Here is a 15859-nt window from a genome sequence, read left to right as displayed (position 1 = left end):
AGGGTGAGAAGCCAAAAGTCATTCCTGGGTTGGGCAAGCAGATAGTATAACCATGAACTAGACCCCTGGGTCTCCAACATGTTGGTTGAGTAGATGGTCTGATGTGGAAAACAGCTACCACACAGCAGGGATTGCTAGAAGCATGGTCTCTGGGCCCATCAAGGAGCCAGGCAACCAGACCCGGGGAAGTACGCTGTAAATGCTGGCGGCATTTCACAGCATGGTTCTTGGGAGACAAAGGCCACTAGAGACCAAACTGTCTTCCCAGAAGGCTTTGGCAACTCCCGAATGCAACTGAAAACAAAGTCTGGGAGACAGACAGATGCTAGCCAACAGCTATCTGCCACTAGGGCTAGAAGATCAACTTTAGACCCTAGACACCTTAGCCCTGAAACCATCAGGCAATGCATAAGCTACACTACACTACATCACCTGATTTTGCCTGTTCCTTACTGCACCGAGCAAAACGAGAGATGAAATCTCTGTAATAGATGCTTTACGTCTGTGAGCGTTTTAAAAGCAGACTTATTTTATATTCTGTGTTTGCTAATCCCATCACGCAAAGTCCTTGGAGGTCTAATCACTGTTTGTTTCTGCTGATGCGGTCATGGAGGACTGTTGACTCTCTGAACTTGAAATCGCTAATATTTGCTTGATCTTAATTTGCCAAAACCCTGAGGGGCCCAGTTGAGTTTTTTCCCCGCAGAGACATCACATTTATATTCAGCCTGGGATCCTGGATTTTCCACCCCTGCAGCCCACATCCCCAGCTTGTGCTTTCTCGGGCCACACAGGGAGAATAGCATCCAGTCCTAAATCTGTGAGGCCGATCTTAGGGTCGTGTTTTCATGGGGAGAGTTTTCCCCTACACTGAGCAAATGTGTGTATGTGTGTGTGTGTGTTCCCTGGGCAGCTTTCACTGAAGGTAGAATTCTTTCACGGTCCTGAGTGATGTAAGGGTCTGTCAGAATATCCCCACCCTGCATGAGCAGTGTCAACAGAGATCTGTCTTTTGTTCCTGAAGCCACTAAGCCCTGAGGCTGTAAGACCCCAGTCTTGGCAGAGGTCCCGAGGCAGCCTGGAGCTTCAGAACACACGTCACCTAGTTTCAGCTTCAGTTTTTGGCCTCTGAACTTGACTCTGAGTTTCGGTAAAGCCCATTCTACTCTTGCCAGCGTTGCCAGGTATTTGTATACTCAGGAGCGTCTGATCTACAGCATGCCCCAAAGAACTCCCCTGGCATGCCACACGCCCGGCCCACTGTTTTCTCAGCCCCCCGGTGGGGAGAGCCTCACCTGCTATGTTCCCGAGGGCCCACACGGCCTGTTCACACACAGTCATGTGAGGGGAAGACAGGAGCTCAACCAGGGGCTGGATGGCACCCCCGTCCACGACGGCGCGAGTCAGCTCCGAGGCCCCCGAAGCAATGTTGGTCAGAGCCCAGGCTGCCTCGAACTGCAAGCGGGGGTGAAGGGATGGCTTCAGGAGCTCCACCAGCCTGGGGATGAGTCCCGCGTCCACAATCAGCTTCAGAGGAGGGTTCTTCTCCCGGGACAGCATTTTCCTTTGCAGTGTGAGAGAAAAGAAAGACGAGAGCATATCCTGTGAGTCAGGAAGGGAGAAGCCCCTTTATGGATGTTCTTGGCATTCCTAACTATCCCAATGAGACAAACAGCTGGGCCAGAGCTCTTCCGGATCCTCACACTCAGCCTGTGGCACTTTGCGGGGATGAAGCAGCATTTTTAGTTATTATCGACGAGCCTCCATTTCTGCAGAGACCAATTTAAATGAAGCCATTCATCTCTGACAACACTTGCATATCTTAAGCTGCTCTCAAGGACAGTGTAGAGGAGCAATTGCATCTCACTTTTGGATGGACTTGATTTTTCCTACATCGTGTGGGTGTTCTGCCACTGTCAAGAGACCAAAGAGGCCAGTGGAATCCAGCTAGGAACCCGTCGATGATACAAGTCTGTTTGGTGATACCTGGCTGCTTGGGTGGCCTGGAAACATAGTTCTGGATCCGAAGCATTGACACCACTGATTATGTCTTGCAGGGTGAGGCTGTCCTGTATAAGGAGACCACAGATTCAAGTCAGAGTCTCTGCCAAAAGGAACCATGAAGGTCATCTGGTCTCGCCATCTATCTGATTAGAAGAAGCTGGCTTGAATAGTACATCCCAAGCTGCATGCTGGTCTGTATTAGGAGAGGGAAGAACTCTTGGTGGTCTCATAGGTCTCATGGATTCGTGGGACACTCCCCATGCTCTGGGGGAGAGGTAATTCCTATTATCACTTGGGTCCCCAGAGCCTTTTACTCCCATACAAGCTAGTGGGAAGCTAGTGGGACTTCCCTGGGTGGTCCAGTGGTTAAGAAGCCACTTGCCAGGACAGGAGACATGGGTTTGATCCCTGGCATGGGAAGATCCAGGCTTCCCTGGATCTGCCTGCAATGTAGGAGACCTGGGTTCAATTCCTGGGTTGGGAAGATCCCCTGGAGAAGGGAATGGCAACCCACTCCAGTATTCTTGCCTGGAGAATTCCATGGACAGAGGGGCCTGGCAGGCAACAGTCCATAGGGTCCCAAAGGGCAGGGCATGACTGAGCAAACTAACACTTGTACTTTTCTCTTTTTTCCACTTTCAGGAGGATCCCACGTGCCCCGGGGCAGCTAAGCCTGTGCAGCATGACTACTGAGCCTGCGAGTGCCCTGGAGCGCGTGCTCCACCGGGAGAAGCCCGTGCACCGCGTGCACCGCGGGAGAGCAGCGCCCGCCCCGCCACAACTAGACAAAGCCCATGCGCCGCAATGAAGGCCCGGCGCAGCCAGAAGAAAGACATGCTAGGGATGTCAGCAAAAATGGCAGAGTCAGGACCTCAAAATTCTCTTCCATAAAGGCAAAGAGAAACCTGAAAAATACAGTCAACTTTTTTACAACTCTGGAAACTGACCAAAAGTTTGCAGCACTTTGTTTTATTCAAGCTCAGATGGGTTTATTCAAGAAAACTGTCTAACTCCCAGGAAGAACAGAGAGGACTGCAGCATTTTGCCTTGCCTTAACCCCACCCCTCCTCCCCCAGCTCCGTGGGCGCTTTAAAAACCAATAGCCCAGCAGGCACTGGAGGAGGCAGAACAGGTTGGTTCTCCCTTAAAACCTCCTTCCCAGAGAGTTATTATTTATCTTTCTGGTGGTTTCCTGGGAGATCCCATTTGTAAGATTCTATTTTATTGGGCTCAGACCTCACATAAAGACAAAAGTCTTTTTCCTGGAGGTATTTGTTAAAAACAATTCAAGGAAGTGGTACAAATTCGCAGTTGCTTGGGGTGAGAGGGGGTTAGATAATAGTTGGGGGCAAATAATAGACGAACCACACTTTTTTTTTCAGCTCTGCTGCATGACATGTGGGATCTTAGTTTCCTGACCAGGGATCAAACTGGTACCCCTGCAATGGAAGTGTGGAGTCCTAACTACTGGACCACCAGGAAACTCCAAGAGACATACATAAGATTCAAAGACAAAAAAGAGCTGAAAGGAAAGGAACTGAAAACAATATACCATGCAAATAGCAACCAAATGGAGCTGGAGTGGGTACACTAATACGAGACAAAACAACCTTTAAGACAAAAGTTACTAAGGACAAAGAAGGACATCTTATAATAATAAAATTCAATTCATCCATTAATGGATATAATAGTTATAAACACATATTCACCTAACAACAGAGCCCCAAGCTATGCGCAGCAAAAACTGACAAAACTGAAGGGAGAAATAGAGAATTCAACAATAACAGCTGGAGACTTTGAACCCCACACTCAATGGATGGAACAACCAGATACACTGTCAACAAGGTAACAGAAGACTTAAACATCACTACAGATCAATCAGACCTGACAGACATCTACACCAATAAACAGAATATAGACATTTTTTTCAAGGGCACATGGAATATTCTCCATGATAGACCATATGTTAGGCCATGAAACATGTCTCAGCAAAGTTGAAAAGACTGAAATCATGCAAAGTATATTCTCCAGCCACAGTGCAAGGAAATTAAAAACAAATAATAGAAAATGTGGGGACTTCCAGGGTCTAGTGGTTAACAGTCCACCTGCCAAGGTGGGGCACATGGGTTCCAACCCTGGTCTGGGAATATCCCACGTGCCAGGGAGCAACTGAGCCTCTGCACCAGAACTACCGAAGCCAGCATGCCTAGAGCCTGTGATCTGCAACGGGAGACGCCGCCTCAGTGAGAAGTCAGCACGCCACTGCGAGGAGCAGCCCCTACTTGCCGCAACTAGACAAAGTCCAAGCCCAGCAACAAAGACCCAGGGCAGCCAAAAATAAATGCATTAATTGATTTTTTAAAAGGCATTAACTCTAAGAGAAGAAGGAAATTTGGGACATATAGATTTGTGAAAATTAAACAACACACTCCTAAATAACTGATGGAAAACCACAGGGAAATTAGAAGATAGCTTGAGATGAATGAAACAAACATACGATAAAGCCAAACTGATGAGATGCAAGTAAAGCAGAACTTAAAGGGAAATATGTAGCCATAAATGCAGGTATTATATTGAAAAAGTAGAAAACTCTCAAACCCATGACCTATCTTCATGTTTTAAAATATGAGAAAAGATTTTTAAAAACCCAAAATAATCAGAAAAAATGAAAATATTTTTAAAAAGAGTGGAAATAAATGAAACAGAATGAGAAAATAGAAAAAAATGAAACAAAAAGTTGGCTCAAAAGAGCAATACAGATGACAAATATTTAGCTAGACAGACCAAGAGAAAAATAGGTAAGAATCAAGTTACTAAAACCAGGAATAAAATTGGGGACGTAACTACTGAATTTACAGAGTTAAACGAAATTAGAGACTCAATCGGAGAAGGCAATGGCACCCCACTCCAGTACCCTTGCCTAGAAAATCCCATGGACGGAGGAGCCTGGTAGGCTGCAGTCCATGGGGTCGCTAAGAGTCGAACATAACTGAACGACTTCACTTTCACTTTTCACTTTCATGCATTGGAGAAGGAAATGGCAACCCACTCCAGTATTCTTGCCTGGAGAATCCCAGGGATGGGGGAGCCTGGTGGGCTGCTGTCTCTGGGGTTGCACAGAGTCAGACACGACTGAAGTGACTTAGCAGCAGCAGCAGCAGAGACTCAATAAATAGAGTACACCACCAAATTAAATGATCTAGATGAAAGGGACAAATTCCAAGAAATCCAAATCCCCAAAGGTGACTAAGAAAATCTGAAGAGACCTATAACAAGAAATTGAGTTACTAATTTTTTTAAATTCCACAAAGAGAAGCCCAGGCACAGAAAGTTTCGCTGGTGAACTTTCACAAACATTTAAAGAAGAAATAACCGTATGGGGCTGAAACTCATCCCCAGGATTTGCTTTGAGGGAGGTTGAGACGGATGGAGAATGGAAGAGAGATGACAGCATTCAAGTCTGAAGTAAGACTTGACAAGTCGAGTAACTAGATGCCTCTGCTGAGAGAGACCCCTCATTTCCTGTTTCTGGCTGCATGGAAGCAAGTGAATTTTCAATGAGAAGTAGCACCTTCTCCATCTCCTGTTAGAACATAGATCCCAGACTCACGGCCACAAAGATAACGACACTTAGCTTTCTGACAACATCAGTTTACTTCTAATGACCATCTCTCTACTTCTGTCTTTGAAGGGCCTCAGTTAGAACTTGCAAGTTCTCAATCAAACATTTTAAGGGCAGAGAAACTGACTAAGGACGTATTTTTACACCCAACTGCTCTAGACGCCATGTTCGCGACGTACCCCTTTGGTCTGCTGATCAGCAGGGTCATGTGAGACGCTGGTGATGTTCCTCCTCTTCAAGGCCTGCTCGTCCTTCCTGGCTTTCCGGAGCTCCAGGCTGACCGCAAACCTCTGCTGCCGCCTGGCCTAGTGAGGAAAAGGGGGAACGGGAGCCCTCAGAGCTGGGGGCGGGGGTCAGTAGCCACCACAGCTAGTCCTCAGAACACACCTCAAAGCACCTGATTTCACAGTCACAGACGCAACAGGCTGAGGAGCTCAGATCGCACAGCCGGGCAGCAGTCAGCTCGCTTCGCCTCCTTGGCTTCCTCGTCCTCACCACCTCTAGAGAGTCGGTCTTCCTCCCAAAGTGAAGGAAGATTATGCCTGCCCGTTGGCAGGTGTGGAGACATCTGAGCCGGCCATCCCATCGCCCCCAAATCTGAGTGCATCTTCACTGGTGCTAATTAGCTCCAGAAAAAGCAGGCCTGGGCCTGCCTGCTGTGGGCACCCAGGGGGGGCAGGGGACTGGAGGGAGCACCGAGACCCCAGACGGCCTCGACCACTTCTGCTGGGTAACAGCCTGTGTTTCATTCAAGCCTTGGGCTAATCCCAAGAGTCTTACTTGGACACCAGAGGAGGAAGAAGATGGAAATTCTAAAAAAATTAAAAAAAAATAAAAAAAGATGGAAATTCCAAAAAACCAACCAAAAAATAAATTCTTTTCTTCTTTTATCAGGCAAAAGTCGGACTTCACAGTATTGAGAATCCTGGGGAAATGATCTAATCTTTATGGATAGATGAGTTTGGGGTTGAAGGCTTTAAAATATTGATTATAAGGAAGTCAGTGTGTATTAAATACCTGCAGTTCTTTAAAGAAGCTATTTAATCCTTTACTGAAAATAGGGTCAGGGGGAATTCCCTGGTGGTCCAGGGGCTAGGACTCAGCAATTTTACTTTGGGCCCCTGGTTCAGTCCCTGGTCTGGGAGCTAAGAACCCACAAGCCACATGGTGCAGCCAAAAAAAAAGAAAAGAAAATAGGGTCACTGTGGTGTTATCTGGAGAGGCGGGGACACACGGGGGCCTAAGGAGCCGGTTGCTGTGCCGGTCCCATCACTAAGTGGCCCTTCCCCAAAGACGGCTCTGTACCTTCGGCTTCTACCTTCTCATATCCTGACCCTTCCCCCTGCTGTCCACATACAGGGTTCCATTCCTGTGTTCTAACTAGTTCCCTTTAATCTGCGGTGGTCTTGGAAGACAGACAAGCCACATTTGTTGGAAGGGTGTAAGCCAAAGGAAACTGGCTCTGATAGTGTCCTAACTGGGCAACTGTGACCTTGTGCTTTCCTTATTCTCAGCTGCCTTTCAGATTCCCAAGTCATAGCCAACTTGATATGTCAGTCAAGATACATAGATACAGGACATAGACCTAGACAGGAAACCTGGAGACCAGGGAAGCTGAATGAGGGTTAGATTCACACACAGCACAGACTCCTTGGCCCAGGCCTCATGCTCAGCCCAGTAGAGAAAGCAGTCTGGACCTTTCACTCCTGAGTTCTATTTCTTTACGAGGCATGCTTGCCGATACTTGTATTCCCAACATCTCAGCTCCTTGGTGAGCCCCCTTGACAATCAGAACTGCAGGTAAGCATCTATATGCCAGGCACTTGATGCTGCTACCCAGACCCCTGGAGGTAGGTTATCAGCCCTGTTTTATACATGAAGAAACTGATGGTCTGAAGTTTAATAGTTTCAAGACCACATAGAGACCCTAATTTGAGTCTACAGTTGTCCGACAAAGTCCATGAGGCTTGATCCTCCTCACCTTCAATATTTTATTATAAAATTTTCAAACATACAGAAAAGTTAAAAGGATTATTCAATGAACATCCACGCACTTACCCACAGTGAACACTCTGCAATACTTGGTTGGTTACCCTATCTTCTCCCACCCTTCACTCTATTTTTAATGCATTTCAACCATATGCCTTTTCTTTTTTTGTATGAAGTATGTGGGATCTTAGTTCCCCAACCAGGGATCAAACTTGCAATCCCTATAGTGGACACGTGGAGTCTTAACCACCGGACCACCACACTCATCCCTGAGAGAGTAAGGCATTCCTTCATACTCACAGATGCATCTTTGCCCCGATACTTAAATTTCCTCAGCCTCTCTTCCGGAGCATCCAAAGTTGGCATGTTGACTGGAAGAAGTAAAGCACCTGTAGGTAGGACAGTTTCAAAGAGATTTTCAGGGCCCAGTATGTGGTTGCTATGTTAAAGCCATCTAGACTCTAAGCCCTCAAAGGACCCGCAGCACAACAGGGAGCAGACTCAGGAAGTCAGCATCCATAGGCATCACGCACCAGCTGAGTAGGCAGTGAGCATCATGGCAGTTCAGAGGGGACCAGCCCAGGGTTGCAGGCGTAAGGGAAATGTACTGCTTTTGGGGACAGTTTGGTTTGAACTATATTTTGACAGCTAGGGTAGTCTGGAAGGAAAGCACAGAACCCTTCCATGCGGTGGGGTCCAAGAACTTCTGTAGAGAGTATATGTGCAGGATGCAGAGGAGCCCAAGCAGGCTATGATATGAAGATGGTCTTCTCCTTCCACACAGGCACGTTAGTTTAGGACTTTATTACGCATGACCCACTCCTAATCCTTTGGAAGGCTTCTTCCACCAGGTCCAGCCCATGGTCATCTTTCACCCACACCCTGGCAACTGCATCCACACTCTTCTCCCTGCTTCTACTTCTGCTGTGTTCCAATCTGTTCTTGACACAAAGCCATGCAATCTTTTAAAAAGAAACTGACCATGTAATTTCCCCCACGTTTCCCCCCACCCTCAACTGGATGCCCATTGATCTTAGAAGAAAACTCAGATTCACCAAGATGCCCACCCTACACAAGCTGGCCTCAGCCTCCTTGCCTCAAAAATGCTTCCCTATTTAAGAAGCTAAATATCTTCTCAGTCAGTCTGTTTCACTTTCTCCACAGCTTTTACCATCACCCAGTATTTTCTCATTTGTGCATCTTCCCCTCCAAACTCCCAAGGACAATAGGACCGTGAGTGTCTTAGCTCCGATTCCTCAGCCCCTTCACAATGCATGGCATGTAGTAATACTTGTTGGGTGAGAGCAGTGAGCAATAAGCTCACAAAGGAGTTGGCCCTCCATTAGAGGAGGTTATTCAAATTGAGCCAAGATTGGACTTTCTGCAGGGCAGTATGGAATGACCTTTCTTACAAGTGTGCAGTGAATATCCATCTAAGTATACAGGATGGGCTGGACTACATGATACAAAGAGAAAACTGGATGCAGACAACTAACAGACTCTTCTTGAGAAGAGAACAGCTGGGAATAATTCTGGTGGGAACAACTAATTTAGACATATCAACTTGGATGGGATGGTGTAGACAACTTGGAGAATTCTGTGAGGAGAGAGCCAAGGAAAGAGAAGAGGAATTCTGAGCGAGAACTGAGCAAGAATTGAGCCTTGGTGACACCGGCATTAGGGTCCAAGAGAATGAGGGCTGCTCTGCGTGGCAGTGAAGAAGGAAGAACTGAACTGTGGTGTTGGAGAAGACTCTCGAGAGTCTCTTGGACTGCAAGGAGATCAAACCAGTCCATCCTAAAGGAAATCAACCCTGAACATTCACTGGAAGGACTGATGCTGAAACTGAAGCTGAAATACTTTGGCCACCTGATGCAAAGAGCCAACCCATTAGAAAAGACCTGAATGCTGGGAAAGATTGAAGGCAAAAGGAGAAGGGGGTGGCAGAGCATGAGATGGTTAGATCGCATCACTGACTCAAAGAACATGAATTTGAGCAACTCCAGGAGACAGTGAAGAATAAGGAAGCCTGTTGTGCTGCGGTTCGTGGGGTCGCGAGGAATCAGACACAACCTAGAGACTGAACGCACACACACATATATACAACTGAATCACTTTGCTGTACATCTGAAACTAACACAACATTGTGAATCGACTATATGACAATAAAAGAAATTTTAATGAAGTAACATTAACAGTAAGGGAGAGAGAGAGCCCTCTTTTGCAAGTGGGGAAATCATCTCAGGCACCCCTTGCCAAAGTTCTCACAGCCGTTAAGCCTCAGAGCCGGGAATGGCCTAGGTCTGACTCCTATGTCATGTTTTCGTTCACTAAGCGTTGCAGCCCATAATCTGTAACAAAGTCAGATTAGGAAACATCAAGTCTCCTAACACACCAAGGCACCTGACACATGGGGGAGATATTGGAAAACAGGAAAGCGCAGATTTTAGGCAATGGAAATAGCAGAGGCCACTTCTGAACACTCTGGGTTGCCCCCTCATTGCTGCATCTCGCTGTTAACTGAGCCCCACCAGCTCAGTTTGTGAGACCGTCTGAATGTGCACAAGAGGCTGGCTTGGTACACGGCAATGAAATGCTTTTGCTTATGGGGAAACCCAAGGCAGGGCCTCATTCTAGGACTGTTGCCATGGGAACCATGCATCCTTCTGCCACGTCCCAGAAGGTATGGCTGTAGGCACCTGGGAAGTAGTGGGTTTAAGATGGTCACCACTTTCCTTCAAATTAACTGTCAATGGGGATTCCCTGGCAGGCCAACGGTTAGGACTCCGCAATTTCACTGCTGTGGGTTCAATCCCTGGTGGAGGAACTAGGATCCTGAAAGTTGTGTGGTGCAGCCAAAAAAGAAAGAAAACAAAAATCGAGTGGAAGGCCAATATCAGATGGCATAAGTAGATAAAGGTCGACTTCAGATCAGAGTCCTCCCCTCTCCCCAAAGCAATTTGAAAGTCACAGATGTGGCCATGCCACCTCATCTGGGGACATTCTGCAAAGCCAGTTGCAGAGCCAATGCTCCTGGTTTCACAAGCTTCTCTCCTCACAGCTCAAACGCGCTTCCTTCCCCTCCCCATGGCTATTTGTAGCACCAGGAGCGCTGGCTACCCCATCATCCTTCGCCAGTAGGATGAGAACACCAAGCTGGAGGCTTTGAATTAGGCACCGAAGTCAAAGTCAGCACCTTTCTTCACCCAGTGTCTAAGTTTGAGATCCAGAGAAAGCCAAACTGGTTACTTAGGCAAACATCATCCATTTGAGGGGCTGATACCCCTCCCCTCAACCTTAGGCCAGCACTGCCGCTTTCCACACAGTATGAGACACCTTCCCTGGATGTCAGGTGGCAAAAGCCCACCCAAGGGACCCTTCTGGGCCATTTTTAATTAATGTCACTGAGTTACTGTCTTTCATTACAGGCCACTTGGTTTTTTCTATCCTTTCCTAGATCTAGTCAAGCTTTGCGGCTGAGCATCTTTCATGAACCCAGAACCGTTTTAAATTAAGATATGTCTCATCACCCCAGGCTTGGCTTCTGCAAGTACAATTTTTCTGATTCTAAATTAACGCATGTTCACAGCTACCGAAATGAAATACTTCAGAAGCACAAAAAGCATTAACTCCCAATAACCCCACTCCTCCCCCAAATTAACCTTTAAAAACCCATACCACCACCCTCTACGCATCCTAGCCGCTCTGCACAAGCCCCAGGGTGCTGATTACAGACACGGTTAGAGACACATTCATTTCTCCACTTCGTCTGTACTGGGGACATCTTTTGATGTGTTCAGATCTACATCACGAACAGCTGCTTCTTCAAACAAATTGGGATTTAAGTGAAAACCATGCATTTGGTTGGAGTGAGTGAGGTTTATTCTCCAGGAAGGACTGAGCAAACCTTGGCTCCAACATCAGCAAACAGGCACCGCTGGGGCTGGAGTGGGGCCCCTGGGGGAGGAAGGGTCTCCAGTTCCAGGGACCACCCCACCTCCGCATTCACTCCAGGCTGGAGGCAGGGAGCCATACAGCCAGGCTTCCCTCCAGGGCCCACCCTGACCAAGATGGGAGGCAGGTGTCACAGTAAGAAGGAGGCAGGTGACCAGGCCTTTTTACCCACGACCCACCTCCAAGGCTGCAGAAGGCTTTGTTCCTCAGGTGAAAACTTCCCAGCGGTATTTCCAGGAGAGGAACAGTAGAATACAGGTCTGCAAGCTACCGTGTGGTTGATCCCTGGCAGGCACCCTGCCACCCCACACCACCTGAGCTCTGCAGGGTGAGCAGCCCCCAACAGTCACCACCCCCTCCCACCCCTTCTGAAAACAAGCCAAGAGCCACTCGGCACAGCGTCTGCCAACCAAGGCTGAAGTTCGACAGAGAAAGGCCCCGCCTGGGCCTCCTGGGAGCCACTCCTCGGGGCAAACTACCGGCGTGGCAGAGGGCAAAACGCAGCAGCCTCTCCAGGGGCCCCCAAACTGCCTCTAGGGTCCGGGTGCCCTCACGCCCAGAGACAACCCTCCAGTCACCCATCACTCACCTGGTAGGGAGCCGCAGACGCCAGCCTGCCGGTTGGCCTTAAATGCCCTCAGCAGGAGGCACATGTTTGGGGGGGGCGTTTGGTCCCGCCCCACGGCTGGTTCTTGACCAATGCTGACGGCTCTTGGAATCACGTGGGGCACTTTGTACCGCCCAGTCGCCAGGGCCCCGCCCCAGGCGCTAGCTGAGCTGGTCAAGGAGGGAGGTTTGCATCTCCAGGTGATTCTCACGTCCCAACGACCTACAGGTGGGAGGGAGCCTCAGAGGCCCCCCGTACCTTCAGGTGCTACAGCCTTGAAGACCCTCAGACGGCCGATCAAGAGGCGAGGGGCAGGGACATCTACCCCCCGGAAAGGGTTTGCATTCTGGGTGTTTGAGGCTTCTAGGATCTGGCTAGATTGAGTGGCCTCTTCCTGCAATTGGAGGATTAGGTTTAAAGCTGCTGTTGAACAGTTAACGAATGTTTCTTCCCAAGGCAGGCAAGAAGATTGGGAGGTGGTGAGAACAGGTCTGCTTCATACTGAAATGGAAATAGGAACAAAATTTTATGTATTTCTTCAACAAATATTTATTGAGTCCCCACTTGGAAGAAAATGGCAACCCACTCCAGTAGTCTTGCCTGGAAAATACCATGGACAGAGGAACCTGGCAGGCTACAGTCTATGGGGTCACAAAGAGTCTGAAATGACTGAGTGACTAAACAACTGTGTGCCAGACCTGGCTTGCAACAGTGAACAAGATGAGCTGGTCCCCAGCCTTCCAGCAGGAGCAGAGATGGGCGCTCCCAGTAGAGTGGGAATAGGACAGCAATTGGGGTGGGGGCAGTCAGGCAGGGCTTCCTGGAAGAGGTGATGCTCCAGCCAAGTCTTCAGGAAAAGAAGTTAGTGGGTAAAAAAAATGTGAAAAAAATCCTCCAGGCAGAGGGAAGCGCATCGAACAAGACACTGAGGCAATAAAACTGGTCATGGTTCCCTTGGGAACAGAGGTCATTTGGGATTGCTAGAGGGACACTGGGGTTGGGTGCCAGGGCAAAGATGGCCTGATGTACAGGGGAGGGGCAGAGGGAGCTGTCCTCCCTGGTCCAGGCAAGAGGGGGTTGCACTGTCTGTTGTTGTTTATTCTCTTTTAAGTTGTGTCCGATTCTTTTGCAACCCCATGGACTGTAGACCCCCAGGCTCCTCTGTCCATGGAATTGTCCAGGCAAGAATACTGGAGTGGGTTGCCATGCCCTCCTCCAGGAGATCTTCCCGACCGAGAGATCAAATCCATGTCTCCTGCATTGGCAGGCAGGTTATTCACCACTGAGCCACCAGGGAAGCCCTTGTACCGTCTGTACGGGATTTAAAATCAATGATCAAATCAATTACGTCTGTTTGCTTTTTGAGCCAGGCATTCCAAACAGTGTCCGTGGACTGTGCCTACCTTGTTACTCACTCTCTGAAGGTGTTTGGATTTCATCCCGAGAGTAGCAGGCAGCCCCTGAAGGCCCCAGCAGGGCTGTGTTCTTTGACTGATTTTTACTTTTTTTTTTTTTATATTATGAAAAGTTCCAAATTTGTAAATGTGGAGAGAAGGGTACAAATGGATCCTCAGGGACACCCAGGCCCTATAATCACCAATGCCATCTTCTTTCCTCTCCCCCAATCTTTTTTATTATGTATTTATTGATTTTGGTTGGTGTGTTTTAAAGGAAATCATCAGACATCATATCATTTCACCTGTAAATATTCAGAATGAATCTCTGAATCTCTGACAGACAGACTTAAGAGCTAAAACCAGAATATCACAATCATACCTACCAAAAGCAACCATCATTCTTTGAGGGTCAGTTTAGAACTTTAGGCTAGCCTTGGGGGCGAGGAGTAAGAGGAGGACTCTTAATCCAGGAGGGGCTGGAGAAAGGAGGTGTTTGACCTCAGGACCCTGGGGTTTCAGCAGGAGAGGGAAGGCAAGGTTCTGAGTGGGTGAAGCAGGGAATTCAGGTTTGGACCCACACATCCAGATTCCTGGAGAACTGTGAGGTAGGGTGCAGGAAAAGCCAGTCGGCTCAGAGCTGGGATGGGACTTGGTGAGCCGTCGGAGGCAGTGGTGGCTGACAATGACAGAGATGTCAGTTAAAACTGTGGTTTCCACTACTATATTCAAAATATTCAAAATGGATAACCGACAAGGACCTACTGTATAGCACATGGAACTCTACTCAGTGTTATGTGCCAGCCTGGATGGGAGGGGAACTTGGGAGAGAATGGATACATGTATAAGCAGGCTGAATTGCTTCACCGTTCACCTAAACTATCACAATATTGTTAATCGGCTATGCCCCAATACAAAATAAAAAGTTTAAAGTTTGAAAAAAAAACAACAACTGTGGTTTCAAACCGAGGTGGCTGGTGAGGGATGGTGTCAGAAAAGAAGGGTTTGGGATGACTTACAGGAGGCCTGACCCCCCACGGAATCTAAGGATCCAAGGCCTCCCTGTTCTGCCCAAGGCATTTGAGACAACCCACCTCTGTCCACCTGCACGTGGACCCAGGCCTGGTGGTGACCTTCTCGCTTCATCACAGCCATCCCCGCCTTGGCCTGTGCCCCTTCAGGCTTTTACACACACACACACACACACACACACACACACACACAGCTGACAGATCCTTTAAACATTTAAGTCAAGTTACATCAGCTTGCTGCTCAAACACTCCAGTGCTCCCCAGCATCCCTCCAATTGCCTGTGAGGCCCTTCAGGCTCTGTCTCGCCCCGCCACCCATCCTTCTAGTTTCACTGCCTCTGCGCTCTGCTCCAGACACCCTGGCCTCCTCCTGGCCCTGCAAACACATCAGGACCGCGCCAGCCTCGGGGCCTTTGCGCCTGCTGTTCCCTGGGCCTCCCTCACTTCCTTCAGGTCTCAGCTTTCAGAGACCACTCCTGGTCACCCTATCTAAAATCAAGTTCAGTCCAGTTCAGTCTCTCAGGCATGTCTGACTCTTTGCGACCCCATGGACTGCAGCAAGCCAAGCCTCCCTGTCCATCACCAACTCCCAGAGTTTACTCAAACTCATGTCCATTGAGTCGGTGATGCCATTCAACCATCTCATCCTCTGTCATCCCCTTCTCCTCCCACCTTCAATCTTTCCCAGCATGAGGGTCTTTTCAAATGAGTCAGCTCTTCGCATCAGGTGGCCAAAGTATTGGAGTTTCAGCTTCAGCATCCGTCCTTCCAATGAACATTCAGGACTGATTTCCTTTAGGATGGACTGGTTGGATCTCCTTGCAGTCCAAGGGACTCTCAAGAGCCTTCTCCACCACCACAGTTCAAAAGCATCAATTTTTCAGCGTTCAGCTTTCTTTATAGTCCAACTCTCACATCATACATGACTACTGGAAAAACCATAACTTTGACTAGACGAACATTTGTTGGCAAAGTAATGCCTCTGCTTTTTCATATGCTGTCTAGGTTGGTCATTGGTTTTCTTCCAAGGATCAAGTGTCTTTTAATTTCATGGCTGCAGTCACCATCTACAGTGATTTTGGAAGGTCTGTCACTGTTTCCACTGTTTCCCCACCTATTTGCCATGAAGTGATGGGACCGGATGCTGTGATCTTAGTTTTCTGAATGAGCCTCCCCACTAACCCTGCATCCATATTGGACTTCCTTCATCCTGTGGGTCTCCCGGGTAGCACTTGCTAACATCTGAAATACTATATGT

General features: G+C 48.3%; 1 protein-coding gene across 1 annotated transcript in view; it reads right to left on the bottom strand.

The window, feature by feature from the left end:
• KPNA7 (karyopherin subunit alpha 7) overlaps positions 1 to 14725 on the bottom strand; it is a 29865-nt gene extending 15140 nt beyond the window's left edge. Inside the window, exons 1-6 of the mRNA XM_070460681.1 lie at positions 14665 to 14725; positions 12159 to 12398; positions 7916 to 8004; positions 5806 to 5931; positions 1987 to 2069; positions 1296 to 1564 (exon numbers count right to left, since the gene is read on the bottom strand). Of these exons, the coding sequence (XP_070316782.1) occupies positions 1296 to 1564; positions 1987 to 2069; positions 5806 to 5931; positions 7916 to 8004; positions 12159 to 12398; positions 14665 to 14725 (868 nt within the window). The remainder of the gene's footprint in view (positions 1 to 1295; positions 1565 to 1986; positions 2070 to 5805; positions 5932 to 7915; positions 8005 to 12158; positions 12399 to 14664) is intronic.
• Between the last annotated feature and the right edge of the window lie 1134 nt (positions 14726 to 15859).

Source organism: Odocoileus virginianus, chromosome 33 (genome assembly GCF_023699985.2).
Source record: "Odocoileus virginianus isolate 20LAN1187 ecotype Illinois chromosome 33, Ovbor_1.2, whole genome shotgun sequence".
Classification (NCBI taxonomy): Eukaryota; Metazoa; Chordata; class Mammalia; order Artiodactyla; family Cervidae; genus Odocoileus; species Odocoileus virginianus.
Note: the sequence above shows the minus strand (reverse complement) of the source record. Positions and strands in the feature narration are given on the sequence as shown.